Here is a 13,690-nt window from a genome sequence, read left to right as displayed (position 1 = left end):
CAAAATATCCTTCCATTATAGGATAACTCCATTTAAATTCTGTTCAAATATGTATATACATATGTTTTAGGCCAACTCTACGCTACTGGGTTTCCATATGACTTTTCAAAAGGTCTTTGTATAAATGTATTCCCCCTATATCCTACTCATATTCTATCCATTCCCCCACAATGCTTAATCATTTGTTTTCTATGTGAGGTAACCCAGACTCAGAGAAACAAATGCGGCATTTCTTCTCTCATTTGTGGATGTTATCTTGGAACCATATATGAATTTAATTCAGAATACTATAAACATTGTAAAGTTAGTAAGGCACCATGGTCAAGAGAAGGGAGCTTTAAAGGATGGGAAAGAAAGAATGTGGGAGAGAAAAAAAGGCAAAGGCAATGGTATAAAGGGGCAGAAGGGAATAATTGAACCTTAAACTATTTTCATTCTTCTTGCTCCTCCCTTCTCTCCTTTCTCCTTCCTTCCTTTTTTCTGTCTTTCCTTTCTTAATTCTTTCCTTCCTTCCTCTCTTCCTTTCTTCCTGTCAATAAATGATTCATGGGCTCACATTAAGCTTAAATTTGGGAATATGTAGTGTGGTTTTTCAGTTTGCACAAAACTCCTACCCTCTGCCTTCATCCAGCATTCACTCTAGGGGTTTAAATCATTTTCTGAAATATTAAAACTCTAGCATTAACAATACATTTTTTTCTTCCCCGATGACTCAGGATTCAAACTAAGGAAGCGGCGCATTATCAACGACCCTACTGGAGGCTCTGGGGCAACTGGAAACTGCCCTCACTTACTGGAAGCCATTCCCTGTGAGGAGCCGTCCTGCTATGACTGGAAAGCTGTGAGACTTGGAGACTGTGAACCAGATAATGGAAAAGCCTGCGGGCCAGGCACTCAAGTTCAAGAGGTTGTATGCATCAACAGTGATGGTAAGGCACACACTTCATTACAGTTTAGTGAAAAGCTGCTCAGTCTGACCATTGTAATTTTACCTTATTGTAAAATCAAATCTTTCTCTTTCTCTCTCTCGCTGTCTCTCTCCCATTGTTGATAAGTACAGTGATCTATTAACTACCCAGGGTATTAATTTTATTTTGTGTTTTTATTAATAATATTTAATTGTTTTCTATTTGTTATACATTATTCTAAATTTCATAAGGACTCTGTGTATTGATTGCCTTCTACCAGCCTTTCTGCATCTTTCCTCCATTCTCCCCGTCAGTCTCTTTTGCTCACCTATATTGTTTCCCTCCTGTTTTCATGTTATATAGACATACAAGATTTTATTGGTCCATATAAATATTTAGAACCCACAAATGAGATAATACTTGTGATATTTTTCTTTCTGAGACCGATATGATTTACATAACACGATTAGCTTCAGTTTTTATGCATTTGCATACAAACAATATAATTTCATTATTCTTTATGGTTGAAAAATCCCATTGTGTATCCACCACATCTTTACCCATTCCACTGTTGATGGACAGAGTGTTGTTAATTGGAAGTAGAACAGATGAGGTGTGGTGAGATAAACTTACATCAGCAGGAGACTGTTTTGAAAAACAAATTTAAAAAATGACAGGGACAGGCAAAATTTTCTAAGTACTATTGTTTCACTTGCTTGATTATTAAATATAAATTAGCAAAAGGATTGTTGGCATGACTCCAGAACTTTTTCATTTCCCCTTTGATCTGTCTTAATGATATGACTTGGTTTCCGAGCCTCCATGCCATAAAGCCTATCACAGCACTGTGGGTCTAAATCAGTGTCTCCTCCCTTCAGGGGACGTAGTTGAGGCAGTGGAGGATGCTGTCTCCAGAGTTCTTTTAATCAACCACAGGATGACCTTGGACTTTACAGTCAGTTTTTGCTTAGTAAAATACTCTGCCCTGGTGTGATAACTGACATCAGACATTTCCATTCTTCCTAAGAATGGTGCTCTTGGTCGGGAGAGAACCACCTGCTCACACTCTCTCAGTCACACTTTAAGGCCTCTGGATGGATAGTCTCTAAAGGTCCTGTTCACACTCAAATCCTATGACTCTGCATCTCATCGAAGCATGAGCATTAAACCCCAGGGTCCCATGGTCTGACAGCTTATGCTGTCTGCAGCACACGCAGAAGCATCCTGGCATCTCTTGGGGGTGCTACAACATCTGGCAGCCGTCATAATTCCTTCCACCCTATTTTCTTCCAGCAAGCAAAATTGCTTCCTCACGTGGATCAGTCGTTGCTCAGTAGCAAGAAGAATTCTCTGAGGTGGGAAACAGACATGGCTATCACTGAGAAATTAGCCTTTCATCTTTTAAACACAATCCGTCATCCTGTCCAGGGTCTGCAGTAACCACACAGGGCAACACTGAGTAGAATCTGAGCTGGTTCTTGAAGCTGAACCATGGAGGAGGAGACTGTTGCTCCAGATCTTTCATGATGAATTTATGTCCTCTGTTCTGTTTTGTAGAAGTATAATAAGCTATGTGCTTCTAACTTTAGCTTTTCCCCCGTTCTGCTCTAAAGTAGAAAGGAGAGGAGACCAAGATCGGCATTCTGAAGCTGGCACATAGGAAAGCAAAACAGAAAAAAAAAAAAAAAAATCTTTGCCTCTCTTTGAGTTATGACTATGCACTCACACTTCAAACCTGAATTTGAATTGGCTGTACATTATAATCTTGGTTGCTGAAAACCAAATAGTGATATTTAACTCTCTTTTTGATAGTTCTTTTTTGTTTATTTAGTTGGTTGGTTGGTTTCTGTTTCTTTGTTTTTTCAAGACAGGGTTTCTCTGTGTAGCCTTCTCTGTCCTGGACTTGCTTTGTAGACCAAGCTGGCCTTGAACCCACAGATATCCACTTGCCTCTACGTCCCTGAGTTCTAGGATGACAGGAGTGCACCACCATGCCTGGTTTGGGGAGAACTTCTTGATTCATTTTCTCAGTTCAAATAATTTTTCTTGCCCCTGTAAAATCCCAGGAAGGTGTTCTAATCCCAAGTATTGCAAATGAGTATTTGAATGAAACAAAAAGTTCAAAGAGAAGGGAATTAATCAGCAAATTTCTGCCTCCATGTTAACCATCCACAAAATAATCAGATATGACTTGTTTCATGTAAATATCTTAATGATACTATACAAATTAAGAATGCTTTATATAGCGGAATGGCCACAATATCAGTGGTTGTTTTTAATTTTGTTAATGGAAAAGTTTTAGTAACATAAGCAATCATTTTTTTTCTTATGGAATATTTTTAAAAAGCACAGACATGCTGAATACGTGCAATTGTATTACAAAGCGCTGTGTGCTATGACCAAAACACAACTTGGAATCTCATAATGCATGTGAGTTAGTTTCCCTTTGTCCACATCACTGATAAAATGAACTTAACCAGCTAAGAAGTATGCATATGTTGTCTTGTTGCCACTATTTTCCTCTACTAAGACATCTCACCAAGTAGTATATGGACCTTGTACACACCATAAGCAATACTGAGTTATCAAAGATAAAGGTGCAACCTAAGACTTTGACTGGCTCAGCTACAGTCAAGCCCGTAGTCAAGCAAATCTTTAGTATAAATCCAAGACTTGGCTCATATTTGTATATAACTGATTCATGGCATGTGAGCAAGACTGGAGACCTGTAAATACTGCTCCCACATCATCATGGAGTCACCTGGTAAGTGTTTAGCAGCTGCACCAAATGTTGCTCTGTAATTAAATCAGCCCCAGGGAATCAACATTGATGAGTAGCTCAGACTTTACCCCCAGGCCGGAGCTGCAGCTATAGATTTTGTTTCATAATTAAGCCAAAGTTCAACTAGGGACATGAAGAACTAACTAGAGAGGGTGAATCTGGAAAATATTAAAAAGCATTTTCTGGTCTCACATTCCTCACAAAGTTCACGACTTTGTTAACGACACAAAAGCATCTGAAGTCTCTGCTCTGTTCTGAAATATTCGGGTGTAGGCTTCCAGAGACTATTAGGGATTCTGCTGCTGTTTCTTTCTCCGATTGTCTTGTAGGGAACAGGCTTGGGAAAGGTTGTGAGAAGGGTCAAGGGAGTTTTATGTAGATTCTCTGGCAAACAAGGGTGTGTAGCAGAATGGCACAGGGAAGAGAGCACAGGACAGTCTGAGAAGAGATAAACATCCTATGTGCAGTCAAAACTGAAGAACAAGAGGCAAGAGGACAGCCAGTGTCACGCCTCTAGCACAATGAGAAATCCTACATCAGGAATAGAGGACAGCCCAACCCTGAGGGTGTGATGTCTTTGAGAAAACCGAATTCCTCCTTAGTTTTCATGATGCATTTATATTTTAGGCAAAAATGTAGATTTGGTGCACTAAGAGGGTTTTGTTTCCAGATTGGTTGGTGAGAGGCGGAACAAAGGCCACTAAGCTGCCAATAGGTGTGTGGTGGTCTAGTTACGGCTGTACTTTAGCTTTTGGGAGGCTGGGCAGAGCACCAAGAGTTAGAACCAGAGCAACTTTAACAAGTTCCAAACTAGCCTGAGCTCTGAGCTCATAACAAACAACAAAAAATAAATAAACAAGAGTTTGGGGGGAAGTTGTATCATCATAGTTTGTACCTATTACAAACGAAATATTATTTCTTATTTTCCGATGGAAACGAACTAAATCATGGCATCAATGTTTTCTGTTTCGGAATGTTGACATTATTCAATCTGAATGCCCTGAGCTCAGTGTTCTTTCTTAAACTTTTATAAACTGTTAAAATTCAGCAGCAGTTTCAAATGCTGGCTGATTTGTGCCATCATTCTTACTTCTCCCTTGTTAGTAAATATTATTTGATTAATGATACTAGCAGGCGCAATTCACTCTCATAACTGATTCATAATTTTATGAATTAAAGGAGTGTATTTGTGAGTCTAGGCAGGAGCTCTGCTGCTGAAGCACATCCCAGCCCTATAAAAATTGTTATATTATATTGTAACTATATAAAGAATGTTTGTAAGCACAGCCACTACAGATGCAGTTGTGAGTTCAAGGAGAACCACTTGGCAGCATTTGCGTCATCATTCTAGAATGGGATAGCCATTTCACCCACAGACTCAGTGTCGTAGCCCTCCATCTTGATTTCCTAATATTCCAGAAAAAAGTCAACTTTATGCTTTGGAGACAAAATGTTACCCATGGGTTCCTAGGCTTGATCGCTCGATCTCCAGCTGACAGACCTGTTTGGTGAGCTTTGTAGGCTGTTTAGAAGATGGAACAAAGCTGGAGAAAGAGGAACATGGGAACCAGCCTTGAAGTTTCTTGTTAGGCTCTGCCTCCTATCCTATTTCAGCCTCCTCTTCTGACAGAATGTAAGGTGGTGAGGGGTCTCAACTGCGTGGCCATACCTCTGTATCCTCCCTTCCTGACCATGAAATAATGAGCACCTTCACACTGTGAACCAAAAGAAATATTCTCCCGTTAACTACTTCTTATCAGGTGCTTGGCCACAAAATGAACAAAGAAGAAAAAATTATGTATTCAATTTGTGAATAAAATATTAAGAATATAAAACAGTAACTAGTACAGTTTAGAGTCATAGTATGTTGGAATTAGCATGAGGCAAACCACAAAAGCAAAAATTTTTCTTGTTTGGGAAACTATTTCAATTTATCATTAAAAGTGCCAAGAGAATTGACCGAAAGCATCTACGTGAGATTTTATTACTTTTGGCAGTGACGCACTGTGTGACTGTCTAGTCTTTTCAGAAACTTTACTGCCGACTTCTTCCCTCTGTAATTTATGTATGAGTATCGTCATCTAAGCAGAGCGAAGGGCAGAAGCACATTATTTTCCCTGAGCACTTCATGCCATTCTTCATTAATCCTATGTAGTTAGTATCAAGAGGAATATAAGCATATACCCTTACAACATCTTGAGGTAAACACAAGAATAAACATTTAACCACTGAACATTTTTAATTCTAGATAATGGGACCCGGAGTGGGACAGATGAGACAATATATTATTCTATTTTTCAAGTATCAGAAAACTATTTGTGCATAAATTAAAATAATTAACACTGGACCAATTTATCCATGTGTATGCTTCCTAAAACTTGCTTGCAGGGAAGGCCAAAAAAAATAAAGGATACAGATAAAGGCTTCCTATGAATAAAGATGCTAGGGCTCTTGGTCAAAACTAATATGTTAACTGACTCAGAAGCACCACAGATTCTTCCGGAATTATGAGTTGATCAAAGATTAGACTATCTGAAGTTTATTGAGAAAACACTCCAAGGAAAAACCAGTCTGAGAATAAGTAAGTTCAGTAGAAAGGTAATGTCAAACCTTGTTATTAATGTGGCAAAATACCCCAAAAGAATAACACAAGAGAAGTATTCATGTTGGTTTACAGTTTCAGAGGCATCAGGTCCTTGTGGTAGAGAGGCTAGGGTGAAGGAGAGCATTTCACATCCTGGTGGCCAGGAAATAGAAAGAGGATGAAACTTTTCTGTTTCTCATCTTATTCCATCTTGACCTCAGACTATAAAATGGTGCTTTCCAGATCCACAATGACTCTTCTCAACTAAGTCCTCTTTGAACATCCATTTTTACAGATACAAATGCTAAGCTTACCTCCCTAGTGCGTCTCATTCCATTCAAATTGAAAATGATGAATTACTAAACAGCATAGGTTTGTGATTCCCCAAACCACATCCAGATTCAGTGACCTGCTAAGAACAGGACTCAGTATAAAATTGTACCCATAATTGTGATCCATTTCTATGAACATCAAAGTGCTCATGGAGCAAAGTCCAGAGGAATGCATGAATAAACATCCAGAAGTCCTCTCCAGGTAGAATCATGTAAATTGATTGCGAGAATACAGCTGATTCACTGCCTTGGTGAAGCTCACAAGAGCTGGGAGTTCCGGAGGTCAACCGTGTAGCCACTATCTTTGTAATACATCACCAATTTCCAGAATCCTCAAAGGCAATTATAAGAAAAATCTAGAGCACACTGTGCAAACCTTTTAAGCACAAGGGGTACTCTTATGATATAAGGGATGGTAGAGTCCTTCAGGAATTCAAATACACAGATGTGGAACAAGATTCATTCTTGTGAATATGAGAATCTAAGAGTAAGAGTTGTAAGACTGCTACAGAAACAAATCTAGACCATAGCTGCTAACTGAAAAAAAAAAAAAAGGTTAGTACTATCCTCTTCCTGCCAAGAGCTTAGCTTAAAGGCCATTGGCCAAAGATGAAGGATGGGGTTTATCAGGAGAATCTGGAATTGGTGAAAAAAAATCTAATGGAAGAGATTTTAAGAGACCAACATTGACCATGGGCACAGCCATTATTAAAGAAGATTACATGATAAACAAAAGAACAGAAATACTATGTCAACTGAATGAAACAGAGACTATGAAGAGAATACCTTTTAGCCTAGAAAGGACTGACCATGAGGACGTGTCAGCTTCCATGTTTCGAGAACACGTTGGTGGTTCATTTTGGCTGACAAGTGCGTGGCACTCTACATTCCCTGTGTAATAGCAGCATCAAAACAGACCCATTTGCTTTCCGAATGAAATAGGAGATTTTACTTTTCTTCTGTGAGCATGTAGAGAGTTGCGAGAAGCAAATATATCAGTAACAAATTAAAAGAAGATGGACAAAAGAGCATGAGGCAGACCACAGCTAATTACAAGTGCCCCTTTTTATGAGAGAGATGACTGGTTTCTTTAGGTCATTGTTCATAGTAGCTCTAAGTGTTGTTTTATCTTATGATGGGATAAGATGAGAGCTGTTCACAAGCTTTACTAACACAAAGCTTGGGCTGAGCCCAGAACATTTCTATCTAAATATCCTGAGACCTAAGCCTGAAAGCTTCTAGCCTCTGTACAATCTAATCCTCTGCAAATCCAAACCTGGAAGGCTTCCGTTTTCAGCCTCCTTCTGCTAACCCAGACCTAGAATGTTTTCAGCCTCTGAAATTTACTGCTGAATAAGCTCACCCTTTCTACTTCTTTTCTGAACTCTGGCTAGCTGGTTCAACTCACCTGTTCTGGCTCAAAAAAAAAAAAAAAATCCTCTCCAAGCTGACTGACTCAAACTGGCTTCTCACTGAATTGAATGAATTGCTCTGCTTGGAAAAACTGCCTCTGAACTCCACAAACTCAACTCCACTGACTGCACTGACTATCCAAAGTGAATAGGACTGAGTGCAGCTGTGTTCAACTCCAGTCAACTCTCTCTCCTCGCACTGCGCTTAAGTAGCCTCTCTCTTTCCTGTCTGTTCTCATGAGAGCAGGAATATCCTTTGACTCATTCTGTCAAATATTTCTCTGATTCATCACTTTGTCTGCCCTTCAACTAGACATCATTGTTTAGGATTAAAGGTTTGTACTAAAGGTGTGTCTGTATTCCAGACAGATGGATTCGAGGTGTGTATTAAGGGTGTGTCTGTATTCCAGCCAGAGGGATTAAAGGTGTGTACTAACCAATCAAACAGACCTAGGTCTTTAGACATGATCTCTTGACAGAGTAGCCATGTTGCTGGATTAAAATTCCTCCACAAGTAGCCCTTTTGCTCTCAAGAGTGTCAGTTCCTCTGTGGAATTTAAATAATTCTATTTTATCTTTAGAGGTTAAAGAAATGTTAGAAGGCTATAAACCTGAAGAGTCAAGGCAGGCATTGAGATTATTATTTTTAAATGTTAGAATATCTTTAAAATCTTAGATTAAAAATTATATGTATAAATATTTTTGTTTCTTTCTATCATACGAAATCTTTTTGCTTCATATTTTATCAAAATATCACCAATGACACATAAGAGATAGACCAGTAATTAACCTAAAATTTGTTTACATGTATAATAAACCTTTACCTAAGGTAAGAACTCTGAATTTAGTCCAATGCACTTTTCTACACAGCCAGTTGATATGCTACTTCACCTGTATGATCATTTACTGGCACTAAAATCTGTTTCTTATTATAAATTATATGGCCATTATATGGAAAAGCTGATCCTGTAAATGTATGAATCCATCCTATAACCAAATCTTTTCTCTATAATTTAAGTGATAAATCTACTGAGAAGTTTCCTTCCAGTAGAATGCTATGCCTGTTAATGTGTTTGGAATATAATTCAATTGAATATAGTTTTTAAATTTGATGTTTCTTACTTACAATTAGGGTCAGCTAACACTATTGGCTGAAGTTTATTTTTTGTAATTGAATTGAGACTCTTTATTTAATTTGTTGGAAAGATGAAAGTCATTGTGTCCTTTTAGAAAATTTAAGGCAACCAGCTATTCTTCAGTGTTGTGTAGAAACCACAATTTTATAATGGAGCTTTTAAAATCAGGTGTCAGTTACACTGCTCTGTGTCTGTTATACATTAGAAAGTTTTGAAAAGAATTGGTTCTGAGCCAAGGGTTGTTGAATTGCCATGTTACAGCTAAGAGGAGGAATATATGGAGAATTTTAAAGTAAATTACGCAAAGACTTTCCATGAAACTTAAATGTTTGCCACCTCTTCCTATAAATTTCCCACTTGACTGTTAGCTATCAATGTCAATGCCAAATTCAAGGGAAGACAGACCCCCCATATTATCATATACAGTGGTAAGGTAACAACACAGGCAGAACAGCCAACTTTCTAAGATGTGTCATCGTAAACCAGAATAGATACAATAGAATAAGTGAAGGCAAGAGTTTATTGATTAAACCTGAGAGCTATAGCTCAGTCCTTGTATGTTCCACCCTCTCCTTTGCTCCTTGGATTGTTTTAATGCTTCCTCCGTCAGACTTTTCTCCTTTTGATTTCACTGACTCAACTAAAAAGCCACTTACTGTCAAATCTACAGAAGTATTAAAAGGTCGGTTTAACGCCCCTGCCCTAAATCATGTGATCGAAATTAGTCTTAAGGCTAATCAGCCCAAGAAAATTGTGAGAAATCACACACTTCGATGAGAGGTACTAGAGTTAGTGTGCTGTTTCCTGCAGACTGTACTCTTTCTCCGTTTCTTCCTTAAACACTGACATTCCTCTACAACTTCCTGCCATGCAGAAGCGCCACCCAGATCTTCCTGGCATTTGAAACTCACTTATACCAAAGTTAGGTCCATTGTCTTTCTTTCAAAGTTGATTCTCTAGCTTTGCCTAGCACATGTTACCACCATGCAATCCTGTTGATAACAGTGATCATATGGGGAACATAAAGCAGAAAGGAAGAAAAATTCCATAGCGGAGGTAGTAGCACAGGGCACAGAGCAGAAAAAAAAAATAATAATCCTCAGTTGCAACACTTCGAGATAAGAAATGCTTTGGATATCAGAGAAAGGGCCAAGTACCCAATGTGCTTGTAGTGAAATTATTTAGTGGGAGTCAATGTGCAGGGTGGGTTTAGAGAGATTGCAGAGGCAGAAACAGTCCAGGCCTTTCATCATAAGATAGGGATTTTCAGAGTCTGAACAAATAAGTAACCGTAGACCTCTTCTCTAATGATGACTCATATGGTTTTGTTGAGATTGAGCTTTAATGCACAGGAAAGAAGGAATGAGAGGCTGTGACAGTACTTCAGGTGAGAAAAAGATAGTGTGTCTTGGATGAAAATTCTAATAGTGCCAGCCAGGATATGGAGCTGATAGAATTATTGTAATTGAGGCAACTCGGGAAGTTACCTCAGATGCTGCTGTCCTAGGATCAAATGTTCTTTATGCTGCCATTAGGACACTGACTATAAATTTTTCCTTGCTCTATTACACAATTTGGCTGTTTTACAATCGCTTGCTGGCTTCCTGATGGCTTCTTTGAGAAGTCCAAGGCACTTTTGTAATTGCACAGTGCTCTCTGCCATATCACCCTGTTATTTTTCCTTGGCACCCCTCTCTCTTACCCCACCACTGTCCACTTTGTAACATTTCGAAAGCAGTCAGTCTAATTCTCCACGGTATTACTGTTAGTCGCTGCTGGGTTGTGCCTTATTATCTTTGCATGCCTATTTCTTAGTACTTACGTCCACATAACAGGCTGTCAATAAACCTGTGGCCCGTCACTAATTTCTTTCTTTTATCCCTAGACACTACCTCTTTTCAAGATGTGACTCTCAATTTTTCTTTACATAAATTTTTCTTATTGCCCTCATTGAAAATTCCAGCTTTGCCTGTCAGATGTCAGATGAAACTTGGCATCAAATTGCACACCCTATTAACATCTGAACGTGCCTTCCGATTCCATTACTCTCGTCTCAGCACACTGGAGCAAATACATACTGTCTTTTCATGAGGATAAAAAACAAACAGGATGTTTTCTAAAATTCCCTGAATTTTGAAGAATTTCCCTAGCAAAATTTTATCCTTAGATATTATTTTTTGAGAGTCAGTTTTCTAGAACCCACCGAATGTAGGTTCACCTGTGAACTATTAGCTTTCTGTTACTGTATTAAGTTATGTGAAATAATCTATTTATAAACAGAAGAGCTTATATTGGCTCACAATTTTGGAAGCTCCAGTCTATTTACAGAGGGTCCATAGCCTCTGAAGGGGGTGCTGGATAACTAGGAGGTGCTGGATACATTTACTTCATGGTTAGGCAACAAAAGAGAGAGAAAGATGAAAGAACCTAGGACACGCCCCCCATCCCCTTCAAACCATGTGTCAATGACCCTAACAAACTCTCACTAAGACATGGCTGATAACTTTAAAACAAAACAAAACAAAAAACCTAAAAGCACCACCCTAGAAATCATGCTTCAAGGGCTTTAAGAGACATTTAAGATGCAAACTGTGCTACACACATGTATACAAACACACCAACATACACACAAACTTTACAGGAGTGGGGGATGGTTGAGACAGGGTTTCTCTGGGTAGTATTGACTGTCCTGGAGCTCTATAGATCAGGCTGGCTTCCAATTCACAGAGATACGCCTGCCTTTGCCTCCCAAGTGCTGGGACTAAAGGTATGCACCACCATTGCCTAGAACAATACAAACTCTTAAGACGGTTAGCGTATTTTAGGCTAAAATTGGAGCTGTGAGAAAGTATTCAGTAGCTTCTATGAGATTGAAGAAGCTACGAGTATTCAGACATATAATTCCCATGCAAAAGTGTGAGATAAGTTTTTGTGGATGACAAGAGTTTGTGAAAGAGAGATTGTCTGTTGATAAAATTATATGCAAATTACAAGTGTTTGAGTGTTTATAAGATGGTGTTCAGGAATTATCCAAAAACAGAACCATAGCCATAGGAGGATGAAAGGGAAATTGGAAAAATGGGCTTGATCTTCTTTTAGGGAAAAAGTTAGCAATAAGAAAAAGTTAATCTAGAAATAATCTCAAGTTTTTTTATTGTAGTAAAATTGTTTTTACTTGTTCATGTTAATGATCTCTTGTTCCAACATCACATATTCAATTTATGAAGCAGCAATCTATAGCCATTTCAGGGTCTGTCTTTCATTAGAAAAAAATTTTTAGAAGTTGTCATAATCAAAGGAAAAAATATTTTGAATGACCATTCAGCAAGTAAATAAAGACAGAAATTATATTGCCAACTTCTAATTCATTTTGTAGAATCAAACTGATACAAAATAACATAAGTTTTGTAAAAATACTTTTCATGATTGTTGAGAAATTCATATCTGATCTCTGTGTGTATACATCTGTGACAGCCACGTAAAGTATATAATAAGACTGTATATGCTGTTTACTCTTCTCACGTCTGTGACAAAATACCTCAGGAAATAAATCTAAGAAGAAATGGTTTATTTTGGCTTGTGATTTAAGAATGGGTCCATCCTGGTGCTAGCCGTACTGTGCCTTCAGTCAAGAAGCAGAGAGAAGACAGGCAGTGCTGATGGGCTAAAAATATTTGTAGTGACCCATTTCCAACTCTTAAGACTATCTCTTTCAAAACACTTCCACCAGCAGGGACAAAGTGTTCAGACTCATGAATCTACTGGGAAAGTTTCACAGTGAAAGCATAAATATAATATCAAAGAAGCCCATAATTTCAAATTATCTTTTATGTTCCCCAAACATTTAAATAATACTACAATTACATCAGTTCTGTTACATACAAGTGGTGACTTGCTTATGCTCTGTTCTTTATCATTATCAACAATTGTCATTTACAACAATGACAATTTGCTGACTGCTCACCCAGCTTTATGTTAAAATTTTATATTCTTTTCTTTTCAATTTGAGCTGAAAATGTTATGATATTTAGGTTTTCCAATATTTCAATATACTTAATTGTGGTATTTCTTGGCAGTATGGGTTTAAATTAAACAACTGAGGGTCATTCAATTGAAATGAACTCAATATGATCTATTGATTGCAGATAGGTGAAAATGACAAACCAAAGTCACGTCCATAAAAGAAGCTTTGCCTAAATAACTAGTGTATTATCCTCTTGTTTTAATTTCATTAAAAAAATTTTTTTTAAAGTGGATTTGATGATTGCTTAAAATGTGGCTTTGGTCAATAGAAAGGTTAATATTAAATGAGAAAACATGATAATCTGTATAAAGAATGTGCCTGTCAGTTCTCAGAAAACAGAAGTGTTTATCTCTTACTAAAATGAAGAAAGGCAGTTCAGTCTCCCTGCTGATTCTGTTTAAAATATAATAATAATCCTGTAATCACTCTGTCAAAATGAGAAAAGACAATAAAGAACTTTCTTTTTTAGAACTGCTCTTTTACCAAATTGTATTTCCTATTGATTTGAGGTA

The 13,690-nt window shown here is 37.8% G+C and overlaps 1 protein-coding gene across 1 annotated transcript in view; it reads left to right on the top strand.

Annotated features, from left to right (window-relative positions):
* The window catches only part of Thsd7a (thrombospondin type 1 domain containing 7A), a 405,762-nt gene that overhangs the window by 268,017 nt on the left and 124,055 nt on the right, over nt 1-13,690 (top strand). Inside the window, exon 6 of the mRNA XM_060373993.1 lies at nt 717-929. Within this exon, the coding sequence (XP_060229976.1) occupies nt 717-929 (213 nt within the window). The remainder of the gene's footprint in view (nt 1-716; nt 930-13,690) is intronic.

This window comes from Meriones unguiculatus, chromosome 21, assembly GCF_030254825.1.
Source record: "Meriones unguiculatus strain TT.TT164.6M chromosome 21, Bangor_MerUng_6.1, whole genome shotgun sequence".
Classification (NCBI taxonomy): domain Eukaryota; kingdom Metazoa; phylum Chordata; class Mammalia; order Rodentia; family Muridae; genus Meriones; species Meriones unguiculatus.
This window is presented reverse-complemented; position numbering and strand designations above follow the sequence as displayed.